Source organism: Apus apus, chromosome 12 (genome assembly GCF_020740795.1).
Source record: "Apus apus isolate bApuApu2 chromosome 12, bApuApu2.pri.cur, whole genome shotgun sequence".
Taxonomy (NCBI): Eukaryota; Metazoa; Chordata; class Aves; order Apodiformes; family Apodidae; genus Apus; species Apus apus.
In genome coordinates, this window is record NC_067293.1 from 13,978,112 (window position 1) to 13,994,093 (window position 15,982).

The window sequence follows — 15,982 nt, forward strand, 5'->3', positions numbered from 1 at the left end:
AGGCAGCATTACATCCATGTGCTGCAGACAGCCAGGGTGGATCCCTGTAGAGAGGCTCCAGCAGAATTACTGCAGGACCATGTTGCCTGTCTTCCCCCTTCTTGTGCTCAGCGAGGGGAAATGAGGCAGCTTCTCAGTGCAGAGGGACACATTTGGCTTAAACCTACTTGCTTACGGTGCATCACATGCTCCTGCTGTGGAAGCGGGTGCCCGGCCAGCAGCTGAGCCCCAGCACCGGCTGCCTCTTCACGGCTGCCACAGCCCTGTGGTAAATTCCAGTGTAATGAACTTGACTCTTCTCCTTGCACTAACTCTGTCTGAAAGCATCAAATTGCATCAGTCATTTGGCGTTGCTTTATCCCTTTGAAGAAAGGCTGTGCTAAGGATGCGGTGGGGACTAATCAGGTAAGGCTGGCGGGGGCTGGTACCTATCACTCTTTATTTCCCAGAGACAGTTAAAAGGTTTGGTCAGAAAAGTGGTTCAGGAGGAATGACTGTGTGGGGTCTTATACCTACTAGCTTTGGGTATTTCCAGATAAAACCTACTCAGACTCAGAGGGTTGTGGCTTGGTGGTTGGTTTTCTTGCCTGTCAGTATTGCAAAGTGCTTAGGTTTTGAAAACCCAGCTGGGTTCTGTCTGTCTGTCACACCATCACCAGGAGTAATGGTGCCGTGGTGCAATTTAGCTGTGAACCAGGGCCAGGAGCCAACACAATCTAGCCTGACCTCGGGGCAGCACTGCAGAAACACGCCCCAGAGAGATAGGAAATGATGGGAGGCTCTGCAGGCAGAGGTTGGGCCAGGAGCTCACCGTGCTCCAGCAGCCCTGGAGCCTCAGGGAGCAGCAGCCTCCTGTGCTGGGCCTTGGCATGGGGGCTTGTGGCACATGCCCCACATTGGGCTCAGCATCAGTGCCCAGGCACCCATGGGTTGCCATCAGCTGGGCTGGAGCTGTGGAGCTGCCTGCTTTCCTTGCAGTACTTACCCAGGTCATGCAAATACAGTTGTTTTCCATTGCCATTGCTCAGCTGTTGCCCAGCGGCTCTTCAGAGGGCTGGTTTTCCATCTCCTCCCCATGACTGTGAGACTGATGTGATGGGACAGGATGGGACCCCACCTGCCTTGAGGAGGTTGAGATTGTCCATGACTTGCAGGTAGTGTAATTTCCTTAGGTTTATAATGAGGCTTTAGATGTTTAGACTCTTGACCTTATAGTAATTTTATGTGTATATTTATACACTATGATCTCTCAATTAATGAAGGTTAAGTTAATTGCCAGAGTGAAGTTTCAGCTGAATTAAATGGACCAGATTCCCAGGCATTGGCAATGCTGTGATCTTTTCTGCTGGCTGTGGGTCCAGTCTGACCCCTGGCTGGCATTCCCCTGGCATCACCATTATCCCTTCTTAGTGTGAAGTTGGAGATTCATTGGAGCCCTTGGTGCACATCCATGGTAGGGGCAGAGAGGGACAGGAGCATCCTAGTGTCACAGTGGGTCTCAGTGCCAGATCAGACCATGGGTGCTGTTGGATGCTGGACAATGCAGAGCAGCTTTTGCAGACTCATACATATGGCCATCCCAGTTCTCTGTGGGATTTTCTGATGCACCTTCCACCCTAGGCCAGCATCTCATCGTGGGACATCTTATGCTTCAGGGGAGAGGATCCACCAGCATGTAAAAGCCTCATATTCATCTAAAAAAGAGTTAAAGTAGAACACCAGGGAGAGGATAATACTGCACTCCAGGGTGGAGGAGTGAGAGGTCAATGTCATGATGAGAGATGGCCAGCAACCAACACTTTCGGTTACAAAAAATCAAAAAAGAAAAAGGGAAAAATTCCTTGTCTCTCTCTCAATGGTAGGGAACACCCCATCATGCTGGGAAGCCTTCCAGCTCTCTCTGCTCCTCAGAGCTGCACACTTTTAGAAAGTACAAAGAGCTTCTCATAATGTTTTGCCTTGTGGCTACGTCTATGATTAATTCCGTGCAAGCATTACTGGTGCAGTAACAATACTGGAGGTCCTAAAACTGAAAAAGGAAACACATTTGGCACGTACTTCATACACAATCACTTACACTTAAGCTATTGATAGTTGATTGGGATCTGTAGACTGCTGGGCTGGTGCCACTGGGTTTCTGAGCGCGTTCAATGGCTGGAACAGACAGCGGGGCTGTAGGTTTTGGCAAGCTGGAGGTCTCATTAGTCAGGCTGACTGTATCTGACACGAGAGATTCCCATCCACCAAGATGAAGCTCACTTCCCTAGGCTTTGGCTGACATCCCAACAATATTTACATGAAGGACAACAGCGGATCAGTGTGAGATTAAGGCTGTGAGCTTCCAGTAGGCAGACAGTTAAATATTGTATTGAAATACTCTTTTGATTATTTAGATAATAATGAAGTTTATGTATGTCCTTGAGAAACCTGGGGAAAGGCAGTTGTTTTATGCTAAGCATGCAAAGATGTGTTTAATCTTGATAATAGGAGTAAATTATGTATCAGCATTCATAACCTCAGTGCCTTTATTTGTCACTTGTTGTGTGGAAGCACCAGAAGCCTCGTGGGGAGGGAAGAGCAGCACTGGGGAGGGGCAGGCAGGGCCAGCACCTGCATCTCTGCTCCTGCCAGCACCCTTGCCCTCCACATCCCTGTGGGAAGAAGATGAGGATGGGTGGTTCTGCTTCATCCTGGCCAAGGGAGGTGCTGGTTGCAGTGACAGGTTTGCCATGAGCCCCCCAAGGGGTGTGCAAGGGTATGGCTGCAGCAAGGGCAGGGATGATGCTCTGGCAGGCTCTGGGCCAGGAGCTGGCCTGTTGCAAGCAACTGGGAATTGCATCTTGTTTCCCTCGACTGGAATTCTGTTATTTTTGATTTTTAGCAGAATCATCGAGTAGCTATTTTCTGAGAAAAGCCTAATTTTGAATTGGACAGGGTAATAATTCGATTTATTGCTGCTGTTGGAATGTGGCTGCCTGGCTGGTCCCCTGTTACCTCAACAGAATACATGAATTTCTCTCTTTCAGATTTGACAATAGCAGTGAAGGGTAACCTTTGGATTAATTTGCTTTAGTGACTAAAGTCCCATTAAATGGAAGGCAGCTGGTGTCAAAGGCATAAACGGAGACAAAGTTTTGCTCCCAATTGTGGGAAATGTGTTTAAACAGACTAGAAATGTTTCCATCTCTGCAGGGTATAATATACTCAAATGGTTACATTAACATGAAAAAAATATAAGAAAGAGTGTATTTAGGACAATCCCTCTGTATCCAGTGTTAATGAAATTGAATTCCAGTAATGAAGTCAAAAGGTTGTATTCTGCACTCGTGCAGGCAGCACAGTAACTGCCATTAGCATTAATGGGAGCTGTGCCTATGAGTTACAGACATGTAATAGTTTGAGATAGGAAAGGTCTGTTGGATCCCAGAGTGTTCTCCTCTCCCAGGACCAGATCCTGCATCCCAACAGCAGTTAGGATGGTAATGAGCCCTGTATCGAGGCCTGAGTAGCAGAGTTTTGGAGGTGAAATCCCTGCTGCTCAGGGGCCAGCATGAGCCCTACAGACCACTTAAGTCTTCAGAAAAGGATTAATTGGAGTTTAAATGGTGTGTTCTGCTGGCCCTCTGAAGGGGAATTAATTTTGCTGTGTGAATGAGGTGGGGATTGGCCTGCAGTCCCAGGTAAAGGGGGGCAGCCAGCCTGAAACTGCATCCTAGCCCATTGTACCTTCTGGGCCTGGCTCTGCTGTAGTGCATGACATGCCCAAACAGCAGCTCCTCTTGCTTTGGGTGATTGCCCACCTTCCCTCAGCCGCCTTCTCATCCCAAAGGCACCAGCATGCCCAGGAAGGCATTTTTCCAGAGAAAATATTTTGCATCAAATCTATCTTTAGCCCTCTGGTGTGTAGCTGGCCAGGCACCTCAGATGTGTCGGTGGATCAGTCTTCATTCACGATACAAGGACCTTACTGCAGAAGAAGGGGTGTTATTAATGGCACTGTAGAGCAGGGGAAGAGGTCAATGAACCAACTCCCTGGCTGGTGTAAATCAGTGTGGGTCCTTGGCACTTCTTGGTAGCTGTGCATCTGCAGCCGGGAGCAAGCCCTGAGGCATCTCTCGGTTGACCATTACAGAAGTGCTGCCCATGAGCTGCATTCAGCCATGGGTCCTTATCAGCAGTTGCCTGATAAATTAATCTAATTCACATCCCTTGTTTTGTTGAAATAATTCCTTGCTGGCATTTGCTTTGTCCAAGCGCTGTTGACCTCCTGTGTTGGGACAGACAATCCAGGATTAAAAATACAGCATTTTTTAGCTTGCACAAATCCCAAACAATGGTGAAAGAGAGGAAAAGAAAGGCTCCTCATTGCAGTAGGGAGCATTTGTCACTGTCCCTGGTTATTAGTATCCTCCAAGCATTGTGCAAGGGAACCCATGCCAGGCTTACATTTCTGCATAGACTGGAGATTTCTTATTAGGAAAGGCGAAGAAGGCTCTGTAAAAGCCCATAGGTCAAAAATATAATACACTATTCCCCACTTCTTGTTTCCTGATATTATGCTATTATGGGAGATAAGGCAGAGGTGCAGAGTCTTAATTTCTAAGCGGATGATGAGCCATGGCTGGGGACTGTTTGTATTTGGCTTGAGCTTATTATTTTATCTGGAGCGTAATGCTGTGGATCGCTGCTCCCCAGCTGGGAACAGCTGCTCCTGCTGGGGTGGTGGGGAGCTGAGGGTGGTGGGTGCTGCAGGGTGGCTCAGGGACGTGCCTTGCACCTTGTGGTGTACATTCCTGAGGAAATTAAGGTGCCGGCGCTGAAAAGAAACCCCCGAGTAGCTGAAAGAGGCGTGTTAAATAATGCAGTTGCGCATTGTCCATGAAAGATGGCTAACCATGAGTAAACATCAGCAGCAATGTTTGATCCCTTCATGTTTACTATTTATTCATATTTATTATTCATAAATTCCATCACAAATGTTAGGCCTGCACCCCAGTGAGACATTTGCATTTTATTTTAAGTTTGATTTTTTTTTTTTCCCCTCCCTGTCCCCCCTTAGTTTCATGAACTGAGATTTAATGATTTGCTCTTTCACATCGTTCCTGTGCTGGCTCTCCCTGGCTTTCCTCTTCTTGTTTCAGGAAGAGATTTCTAACATGGAAAAGTGATATTTGAATAGATTCCCCTAAGGCAATCAATTTACTTTTAATTTGTCTGGAACTAAGCTTTTCTTTGTTGCAATGAGAAAGGATTGAAACTGCTGTAAAATTTATTAGCTTCCAGGAAGATTTTGAAATGAATTTTTTAATGATCGTGCTGTTTGCTGTACCCAGGAGCGGTGTCATCCTGATTACAGTATAATCATAGGGTTGCTGAAGAAACACCAAAATGTGGTGATAAAGCCAGGCTGCTGCACCAGGGTGCGGGCCAGGTACAGGCCCCACGCTGCCATGGGGCTGGGGGCTTGGGGCTGGGGCTGCCCAGCACCATGCTAACCCCTGCTGTGGTTCTTCCAGTCACCCTTTTCCCCCATATTTTTACTTTTCAAGCGACTCCTCCGCTCCTTTTCCTTGCTCCCCTTGTAATAGCACAAATGAGCTCTACTTACACAGCTCAGCAAAGCTGCTCTGACATGGATTGGATTGAACTGAGCGGCTGTTTGAAAATGGAAACTCCAGGGACTATTGTCATCGCCCAAATTGCACCTTAGATTGTATAACAGCACATGTCATCTGGCCATTTATCAGGAATATTACATTCCCAGGCACTTGCACCTTGCTACGATTTAACTTTGTCTCTTTGGCCAGCGCTGCGATTCCACTGAAGATAATTCAATTGCTGTGAGAGCTGAATGGGCACCTTGCACGCTGACTCCATGTTGCTCTGCCTCAGGTGCATAGGCTTTGGATAGGAGAATGAAAGCACTTGTACACCCTGTTCATTAATCCTTCCTTTTAATGAGAGAAGGCCCTGTGCAGGGGGAAGCTGGAGGCTTTGTTCTCCAGCACCCACTCTGAATTGTCTGCCAGCTTCTCTTGGCTCCTGGCTCTCAGGCATCCCTCCTGTCTCCCTGGCCAAGAGCTTTTCTGGTGGTATTGGGAAGCGTTGGAGGTCTTGGCTGGGTAGGCATCAGGGCACTCAGCCCCAGAATTAGGGCAGTCCCAGTGTTTCATGTCACCTCCCTGCTTCTTGTGTCACTGTGCTGCTGTCCTTGGCTCCCACTCCCTGCCAGTGACATGGGCTGTGCATCTCCCTGTGGATGAGCTGCGGGTGTTCTCTCTCCCACCAGGTCTTTCTGTAGCTGCTGGCTCTCAGCAGCCTGCTGCCTGGCTCCGACCCTGCAGGCAGCACATGGGGCAGGCTGGTGCTCCTTATTAGTTGCCTTTCTCCTGATCCCTCGAGGTTTGAAATCTGGAGCTCAACATGGGTTTTGCTGCACTTGTTGAGGAGTGTATTTATTCCGGAGGTGGCTGTTGGTTTGATTTTATTTCACATTTGTGATGTGAGAGCTTACGTATGGCAATGACACATTTTTTCTGCCAAGCCTGACTTCAGGATAACAGCTCACCTCTTGATGGTGAGGCTTCTGCCAGAGTGTTTTGCACCTTGGAGGGAATAATTTTAAAAGCGACCCTGCCCTAGCGTGCTCTGAAACGAGGTGCTGGCTTTGGGTGAAGGCAGACTGGCTGAAAAATGGAGGTTGCTGCTGCAGGACTCGCACACCTCGCCTGCCAGACTGCACAGCCACCACCCTCACATGGCACCTGCACTCGGGTGAGCCCTCTGGCATCTCTCTGGACCACAGTGTGGGACAAGGGTGTTCTCACTGCCAAATTTGCAATAGGACTCTCACCCCAGCGTGTGTGCAATGTGCTTGGCTCCTTAAAAAGCCCAGCCCAGCTCAGGGCAGCTTGCACAGCCCCAGGCTGAGGTGTTCTCATTGGTGCACCAGGCACAGAGGTAGGAAGCTGCGTGGTTTTGGCTGCCTGCCACTCCTCATGTCCTGTGTGATGTGGTGGTTATTACCTGGGCTTTGCTCCCTGCATTAAGAACAATTTTTAGTGCAGACAGTAACAGTCGCATTGATGAGGGCAGGTCTAAGGCTGTAAAAGAATTTCCTGTTGTCCTATTTCCGATTGTTAAAGTGGTAAGGAAAAAAAAAAAAACAGAACAGTACAATAAAGAGCCGATGAGTGCGAATGACCATCCTGGGTGCGGTTACAGCCGGGTGAGTCAGACCGAGCTGCCCTTAGGGCAGCGCCAGCAGTGGTGCCGGTGGCTCCGTGCCTGCCTCTGCTCTGGAGCAGCAGCTGCTCCTGTGCAGAAGGAGGATGAGGGGTGACAGCCCTGGGATAAGCCCGCCGGAGGAGCCAAAAGCCCTCTGAGCTTGCAGTTTCAAGCAGAGGAATGGTGTGGTGTTGTTTGTATGCATCAATAGGGCATGCTTGTGGCATAAAAATTGTATTTTATGTCAACTGCAGGGTTAAGACCGTGCTGGGTGGACAGCTGAAGACCCTCATTCTGCCATGGAGAAGCAGCTGCTGCTCAGGGCCCTGCACTGGTCCCTGGGTCTGCTGCTAGGGCTGGTCTGGGGAGCCTGGACACGTGTTGTCCCAAAGAACATTATGGTTTCTGGCTGTGTGATGTGGTCTCTGCAGACCAAAGCTGAGACGTGTGGTGGGGAGGGAAAGCAGGATGTGCTGTGGAGCTACCTGTTTTCTTCAGGTCTGTGGATGGCTGGAGACTCCTGCCCCTCTGCCTGTCAGCCTGGCATCTTTGGTACTTGTAACATTCCCTTCGTAAAAGAAAAAGATTGAAACGGTAGAATTTGATGTAATGCTTTTCATCTCTTCTCCTGCCTGCATTTCAGCTGCCGCTGGCACGACTTGCAGACAAGCAGCTTGGTGTCCAAAGCAGATCATCTCCCCAGCAGATAGGCACGGTGCCAGTGGTCTTTAGTAAAACCACTCTTGAAGCCCAGGTCCCTGTCTAGGGTTTGAGGAATATCTGCTTGCAGTACAGGAACTGGTGATGTCCTCAATTTGTCTTTTAACTGTGAAATGTGCCAGCTTGGAATAAGTGGATCAAGGCAAGACAAACATGCCTGTGCTCTGTCGGGAATCAGGTTTGCTTTGGCTGGGGTGGTCCCATGGATGTGGGGCTGAGCTGTGATGCTGGTCTGGGAAGGTGAGGAGCAGCAGCTCCCTCCGTGCCTTCCCACGCTGGACCAGCCAACCCAGCACACCCAGACCCAGCCTTTCATGTTTGAGGAGAGATTGAAGTGATGTGTGCTCCAGCAACGCGCCCAAGGTCACACAGCACAATAAATCAGTGTCTCATCAGGGATGAGAAACCAAGATATTTCTGCAGCCCCTCCAGCCATCACCAAGTCCTCTGCTATCACAGCCAGACTACACAACTTTGTATGCCTGTAGCACCCTTTTGAAGTTAAGCTGTGGATAAATAGGCAGGCAGCAACACTTTCTGGGCAAAATTTTTTTTAATTATTTTTTTTATTTTGCTCAAGTACTTGAAAGTAGCAGAATCAAAGAAGAGCATGGGCTTTTAGATCTTGGTGCAGGTTGTTCTGCATGTAAGGCTTAGAGCATCCTTCTCTCACACTGCTGTAAAGGTGGCTGCCAAAGCCCAGACCTCCTACACAGCCACCCGGCGCCACGGGTAGCTGCTCTGATACAGAGAAAGGCTAATGTTCTACCCATAGATTTTTCAATTAGTTGGCTTCTCCTTTAAAAAAAAAATATTAAAAAAATCTTCGTGTTTTTTTTTGAGGTCTGCCTTTTACTCGTTTATTCTCTGTAAGTGTTAAGCTGCTCATGTTTTGGTGCATTGTGTTATGTGCTGAGAATTTTTATCAGCCGCCCTAGTGCTCGAATGTGGTGGAAATACCAATGCGTCTGAGGAGCGGAGGTTACGCACACAGATGTACAGAGCATCAGAAGGAGCAGTTTGCAGATGGACAGGAAGCAAACCCAGGCTGAGTCTGCACCTTCGCAGGCTTCGATCCATCAAACTGGCACCGCCTGAGCGCGGCCTCGTATGGGTAATGGCATTAGTGCTTTAATGCTGCTTTGCCTTATATAGGTTATGATAGGAAGGCGCTACATCTGAGCATAAAGAAAGGTGGTGCTTTATGAGGACTGGCTGCAGTTACAAGTTTTTATCAAATGAAGAAGGAAAACTCATAAGCCGAGACTGAAAAGCAGCCAGAGTCTGTGCTGTTTGGCAGGATCTATGATAGGATGCTCAGCAAAGGCTGGGGAAGCTGAGGCTCCTGGATTTGCTTTCCAGGTTTGCACTTGGCTGAGCCCAACCACATCCTTGCACCCCAGTTTCTCTGTCTGTGATGGGGGGGTGAGGCTGTGCAGACCCTTGGAGTCAGGGGCTGTGCCTGGGTTTGCACCCGCATGGGAGCGCTCAGGCCTGAGCAGAGAAGGCCCTTGGAATGGGTTAAACCTCCACTCCATATTTCAGCCCTATAAAGTGGTGTTGGGACAGCCCTAAGTCGAGAGAAGGGATCTTTATTGCTCTCATATGAATAAAGCCCTGGCACAGGGAATGACACATTTAATCTTCAGTGGAGTGGGGCAGTCTTGGAGATTTATAAAGTTTCTATTGTGTGGGAGATCTGTGGGGATTAAGCAAAAAGTTAAAACACACATATACACTGGAAAATAAACAAAAAATAACCGCCCTCCTCCCTCTCCTGCCATACCCCCCTCTGCAAAAAGTCAAGCTTAAATGTCATGTCAAGCCAAGATTAAAGCCCAGTGGCTTTTAGCACTGGTTACAAACCCAGGAAGGGCTCGAGCCGCTTGCCTCATGGGACGGAGCTGCTGGGATGGGCTTGTAGCTGTGGCTCCTTTCCCCGGGCTGCAGGTCTGGCAGCAGCAGATGACACACAACCTGTTGGAAATTTAGCTCCTGCCTTTAGAGCAGCAGAGAAATGGCAGTAAACAAAAAGAAATAAAATCCCTCTTCTGAGCCTTGCCTTAAACACGGGTGCTGCTGGGGGCAAGGCAACCCCCGCTTGGGTGGGAGCGATGAGCAGTGCCTGGCTCAGGAGGTTCCGCCACCCTGGATGGGCTGGGGAGCAGTGACCACCTGCGTGGGGCTCCTCCCTTCACCATCCTTTGTGTTTTCTCCACACAGATCAGAGCGAAGGATTCCACTGCAGGGAGGAGTGCCGCATCCTGGGCCACTCGGACAGGTGCTGGATGCCCCGCGGTGCCGTCCCCAGCCGCGCCAAGTCCCCCGAGCACGGCAGGAACATCATCGCCCTCTCCATCGAGGCGACGGCGGTGGACGCGGAGCCTTACGCAGACTGCAGCACAAAAAGGACCTTCGCCACCTTCGGCAAGGAGGGCGCTGAGCCCCTGGCTGACGAGCGGCTCGCCAACCCCAAAGGCAAAAGAACGGTGGACCCGGCCGCTGGCAGCCCCAAGGTGAGCGGTGCCGTCCGCGAGGCGGGCAACGGCTGCGAGGCCGTCAGCCCCGTCACCTCTCCCCTCCACCTGAAGAGCCCTCTGTCCGGCAAACCGGCAGCACCCTATGGCACCGGGCACTGCGCCGGCAACCGGGAACGGGAGCCCTTTGGGAACAGTTGCCCTTCCCGGCCGATGGAGGCAGAGCCCCGGGGGGCGGACAGCGAGAGCGGCGGGCAGGAGGGCAACCCGCTCCTGCAGGAGCGTCGGGAAAAGGACTCGCCTGGTGCTCGGAGACTAAAAGACATCGTCCTCTGAGCGACACTTGGCAAGAGGAGGACGAGGAGGAGGAGGGACCGCACGACTCCCAGCGCAGATTGTTTTTATTGCTTACCAATGGTTCACAGATTGCTGTATTTAAAAGCTTTCCCTAAATGTATTGTTTATAAATGAAGCTATCGTTCGTGTGACAATCCCACTTGTCTCAACAGGCGGCAGGGGTGTGCAGCCGGAGCAAAGTAGCTGGTTTTTGGTGTTTGCCAGGAGGTGGTGGGTGGCGGGGGCCAGAGGCAGGAGCCCCCCGGTCCTCAGGAGTGCTCAGTATCCCCTCCCTGGAGTTTGTATATTTTTATATCTCAAAAAATGAAGATAAATTTCCATTCCTGGAAATAACCGGATGGTAAATTCCTTATTCGGACACCTTCAGTAATCACCCTGGTGGTTTTGTAATCTGGACAAAATAGCGACCGTTTCTCGTGTGCGACTGTTCAAAAGGAGAGTCGGGCAAGTTTTAATACTTGCCCAACATGAGCCTCTTTGTATTTTAAGACGTTGCTATTTTGCTATGGACACCCCTGCATTTATGAATCCTTTTGCTGTCACATGCTTACCTGTACTATTACTGTATTTGATATTGCAAATTACTGTATGTCTCGTGATGGCAAAAGGCTTTCCAGCTTAAAAAAACAAAAGAAAAAAAAAAGAAAAAAAAAAAAAAAGAAAAAGGAAAAAAATCACAATCATCTTACTTCAGCTTTGCGGAACCTGGAGTTTTTGGACCCGGTGGAGCAAGCGCTTCTTCCAGCCCCTACCATCACTTGCAGCCTCTCTGGCTCTTGCAGGGCAGTGACAGGGCATTACGGGAAGATGTTTTGGGGAAAATTCTGCCTGGATTGCAATTGTTGGATGCACTGTGCTGAAATTTTTCCCTTATCCATCTCTTTTGCATAATTTCAAGGCAATGCATGGAAAGGTTTTCCAGAAGTCGGTTGTCTTGTTTTTTTTTTTCCAGTGCCCAGATTTAGATATCCCCCATCTCCAATCATTTCCAAGTCACAGTGATGGAATTATTTAAGAGATCTAAATTACCTTCTCAATTAGACACACACTTCCAAGTCAGCATTTCCCAATCATGATTATGCCAAGTATGTGTGTGTGTGTCATCATGGCATGGATTTTAGACTGCTCTGATTTCTTTCTATCCCTGCATCATAAGGAAGTATGAAATGAGCAATAGTGATGTTAATTTAGGGGCAGACAGGTGATATGTAACAACGCTACTAATTCAATTAATGTGCCTTCTTAATGGAGAAAAAATTAAAGCAATTCATTATTTTTTCTCATAATTAAGGACTTTTTTTTTGTGTGGGTACAAATTTACTCATATAAAATTGATTTAAAAATTGAGCTACTTGAATAGCCATTTTGTAGAAGGGAGAGAGGGAAGGGGTTTCACAGCTCTCTGCTCTCTTGCAGTGATAATTCCTCAGTGAGGTATGAGTAAGGTAGGAGGATTTCAGTTAGTGTATTATTATTATTATTAACCCTTCATCGTAAAGATTTTCCTACCCTAAATAATGTTTCCTAGAATTTAAAATTTATTATGGAAGGGAAAATATATAGCTCTTGCCAATGTTTGCTGTACCAGCAAGTCGAAATTAGTGGTTTCAAGAGAAATAGTCTTTCTAGGTCTACATATCATGATCAAATATTTGTTATTTTGATTTATTTAAATTAAAAACATCAACAAAAAAACAAGCTCCAGTCATTATTATCCTCAAAATAAAATTAAGCTCCAGCCATTTGTTTCTTCAGGGCAAATTGATCCTGCCTGAAGCCATAGCTGGTCCAAGACAGATCTGCAGTCAGTTTGTTCCCCCTGCCACTTGCTAGGGCCAGGAATTATGAAAGAACCAACAAAAAAATGGTCGTCTAATGAAACTGGTGATGCTTCCCTTGCTGGTGTTGATGACTACCTCATTCAGCTCCCATCCCAGCGGTAACATGATGTCCTACATCCCTCTGGAAGGCAAACTGGGGATTTTCCCCTCTCCTGGAGTATAAGCCCATTTTCAGGGATATGTTATGTCTGTTCCAGTGGTTGTTTCCTGCCTGCGTACTGTTACTGCTGTAATTTATTTCTGGTTTTGGTTTGGTTTGTTGTTTTTGTTTTTGCTTTTTCCCAAAATGTGTGTATTATTGTAATGCAAGCAAAGAAGAAAGCAGCTGGCTTGGGGCTGTTGGAGTTGTGTAGCTGTTAGGCTTGGTTTATTCTGATGTTACCTCTTTGTCAGCTCTGGGGGTTTTTTTGGGGGAAAACTTTTTTTTTTGCTGAGTGACAGCACCTGCAATGCCCCATCTGTCAGATCCTCCTGGCTTTGCAGGGCAATGAACCCACATCACCCCCCATCATCCACCCCCACCTCCAGTCGGATGGGACCCATCTCCCCCCACTGCCCATCAAGGGGATGGGGACTGGAGGTCCCCCCCACTGGCCCTGGGCATCCCATCATCATCCCCAGCCACCCAGAAAGTGCCAGCCCTTAATTTCTGCTGAGCGTTGCCCTCTGCCTGCGGAGCTGCCACCACCAGCCTGGTGTTTTGGATGAAAAATAGATGCTAACTGAAAAGGAGGAAAGAAAAAAAAAAAGTAAAAAAAAAAGAGAAAGAAACATTTCTCTAATTTACCCAGAGGAAACGTTCCTTGCCACTCTGAATAAAAGTGCAGCCAAGAAGGCATGTGAAATAATTCTGTATTAAAAAGGAGCATTAAAGAGGTCAGTAGACCCTTATGCTTCCAAGAAAATCCTTTAAACACCAGTTTTCTGGGCTGACCTGGGCTGCAGGCAGGGATGCTGAGTGAGAGGCCCTTCCCTGGCATGTCCTCGCTGCACAGGGCTGAGGGGAGAGCCAGAGAGTGGCCCCCACTTACCTGCTCGTCCCTCTCCTGAATATTTTGTTACTCCTGTCACTGTCCCTCCGTGTCATTTGAGATGAGTTCAGGGCTCCTGGGCAGATTGCTTTTTTTTCCTGGTTGCATTAAAAATGGCCATACAAAAATATGTTCAAGGTTGCAGGGCAGGTGAGTTGGTTTTGGTTTTGGTTTTTGGTTGTGGTGTTGTTGTTTTTTTTTGGTGGGGGGTCCAGATGTAATTATCACACTCTTTAAAAACTTAAACCTGTGCTCAGATGTGGTTTAGGAAAAATCGCTGGAGTCTATTGATTTCCTGCAGGCAAGCTTGCTCTGCTCCCCTGTTTATCCCCTGTTTATCCAGGGAGCAGCAACCACCTATGGTTCTCCCTGGATGAGGACTCCATCTGGAACAGCCCCGGGGCTGAGGACCAGGGTGAGGGGGGTGAACCCACCCTGTGCCAGCCCAGGACCCTTCCTGGCTCCCCAGGAGCCCTTGGCCTCTCCCACCCTCGAGGCTGCAGGGCTGTGCCAGGGGCACTGAGGGGGACAACTGATGGCTAGAAAAACACCCCGAGTGCCGTCCTGCCGAGGTTGTTGCCATTCCCTGTTTGTCGTGAAGCTGGAGGTGACCTGTGGATGACACGTTGTGCAGAAGTGAATTCCTTTTTGTTTCTTTCCAAACGGGAAACGAGTTGCTTTTGTAAAGAACACACTGTCTGATGAATATGTTGAAATTATTCTTGGGGGGGGTGGGAAAAAAACATAATTATGAATGGAAACACATTTGTCTATCATTGGGGAAGACTGATGATCTTGTTGCTACAGCTGCTTTTGCAGCAATGGGTAATACCAGATCCAACCTGTGAGCTGTGGTTCCTGTTGGGGAGAAGCCCAGCTGACCCCGCCGCCAGCACCGCGGAGACGGATCCTTTATCGCCATCAGCTGATGTTCAGCTGAAATAAGCTGGGATGTAATCTCCAAACACGCCTAAGGCAAACTGGTTTTCAGCCTTGCAGGGGTGACAGGTACGAGCCACGGGTCTCACACGGCAGCGCCGGCACCACCTGGACCTGGGAAGAGCTGGTGGTGACACCGGGGCTGCTCCCCCGCCAGCAGCGGGCAGGGCGGCCGCCGGCCTGCGCGGTACGTCTCGTCATGGTGTCTCCCTTGCTGAGTATCTGAAGAATAAATTGTTGTATATGCTGATCTGTATGCTATGTACATTTTCACAGTGATTGAATCATTGTAAACAAGAAAATGGAAAAAAAAAAATAAAAATCACCGTTCTGTCTATTTTATGAAGATGATAAAGCAGCTTTATTAAATTATTACGATTCTGTTTCAAAATGGTGTACCTGCCACTATGGGTTTTTTTCATCTGATGAGAACGGTTTTTTTCCACCTAAATGTGATTTTTTTCTTTTCTCTGCTTTGAGCATCTAATGCATTTTAGTATTAAAGCAATTATTGAATAAAATGGAAATTAAGTGTTTGGTTAAATATGCCTGAGTGGGTTTGCTTTGATGGCCTCCAGGTGCTGGCCCTGCAGAAGCCAGCACACAGCTGGGTGCTGCCCCAGCCCTTTCTGCACATCACCCCCCTTCATCCACTTCTCCCACAGCTGATCTGCTTTGGTATCTGAGAAGCTGCAAACCTCAGGGCAGAGCTTTGCCAGCCTCACTGTCCCCATGGGTGAGCTGCTGGGGCGGGCAGGCTCTGAGCACCATCGTGGCTCTGGCCATGACAGAGTTCCTCTCTTCACTCCCACAAAACTGGGCACAGAAACTGCTCTGACAGGGGTAGACGTGGGTAGGAAGAACCTCCAACACAGACTTCTCCACTGAGAAGATTTATTTTCCCTGGATTTTTGTGAGGACAGTTTGGAGGCTCTGAGGAGATGGTGAGGAGCCTCTGAATTTATGGTCTGTTTGTGGACGGCTCTTAGGCAGGGATCATCCAAGCACTCGGTGGCTAGCAGGGGGAAACATCCTTCCCTAATGGCCTCAGCTCCTTCTGCGGCTCAGATGAGGTGACAGCAAGGTGGAACCAGAATGAGAGCAGCAGCACTGGAAGCTTCTTCCCTGGGACGGGAATATGCTTGAGGTGCACACCCCAGCATCCCCCCGCATGGCTGGGGCACACACAGGGAGTGGGGGGTGGCTGGGGTTCACCATGCCTAGATGGGACCCCCAGCCCTGTAACCCCTGGGAAAGGATCCAGCAATGCAGTAAGGTCAGGCCCACTGCCCCAGGCTCAGGCTGGGGCCTGATTGCCTGCTCAGGTGAGGAGGGTCAGGGCCTGATTACACCCTCATTAGTGAATCATTGGCAGGTGGGTGAAAGGAGG

The 15,982-nt window shown here is 48.8% G+C and overlaps 1 protein-coding gene across 2 annotated transcripts in view; it reads left to right on the top strand.

Moving 5' to 3' along the window:
• The window catches only part of PCDH19 (protocadherin 19), a 58,257-nt gene extending 43,121 nt beyond the window's left edge, over nucleotides 1-15,136 (top strand). For both annotated transcript variants that reach the window (XM_051630481.1, XM_051630482.1), the window contains exon 5: nucleotides 10,171-15,136. In XM_051630481.1, coding sequence (XP_051486441.1) covers nucleotides 10,171-10,760 — 590 coding nt within the window. In that variant the 3' untranslated portion in view covers nucleotides 10,761-15,136. The remainder of the gene's footprint in view (nucleotides 1-10,170) is intronic.
• The last annotated feature ends 846 nt before the right edge of the window (nucleotides 15,137-15,982 follow it).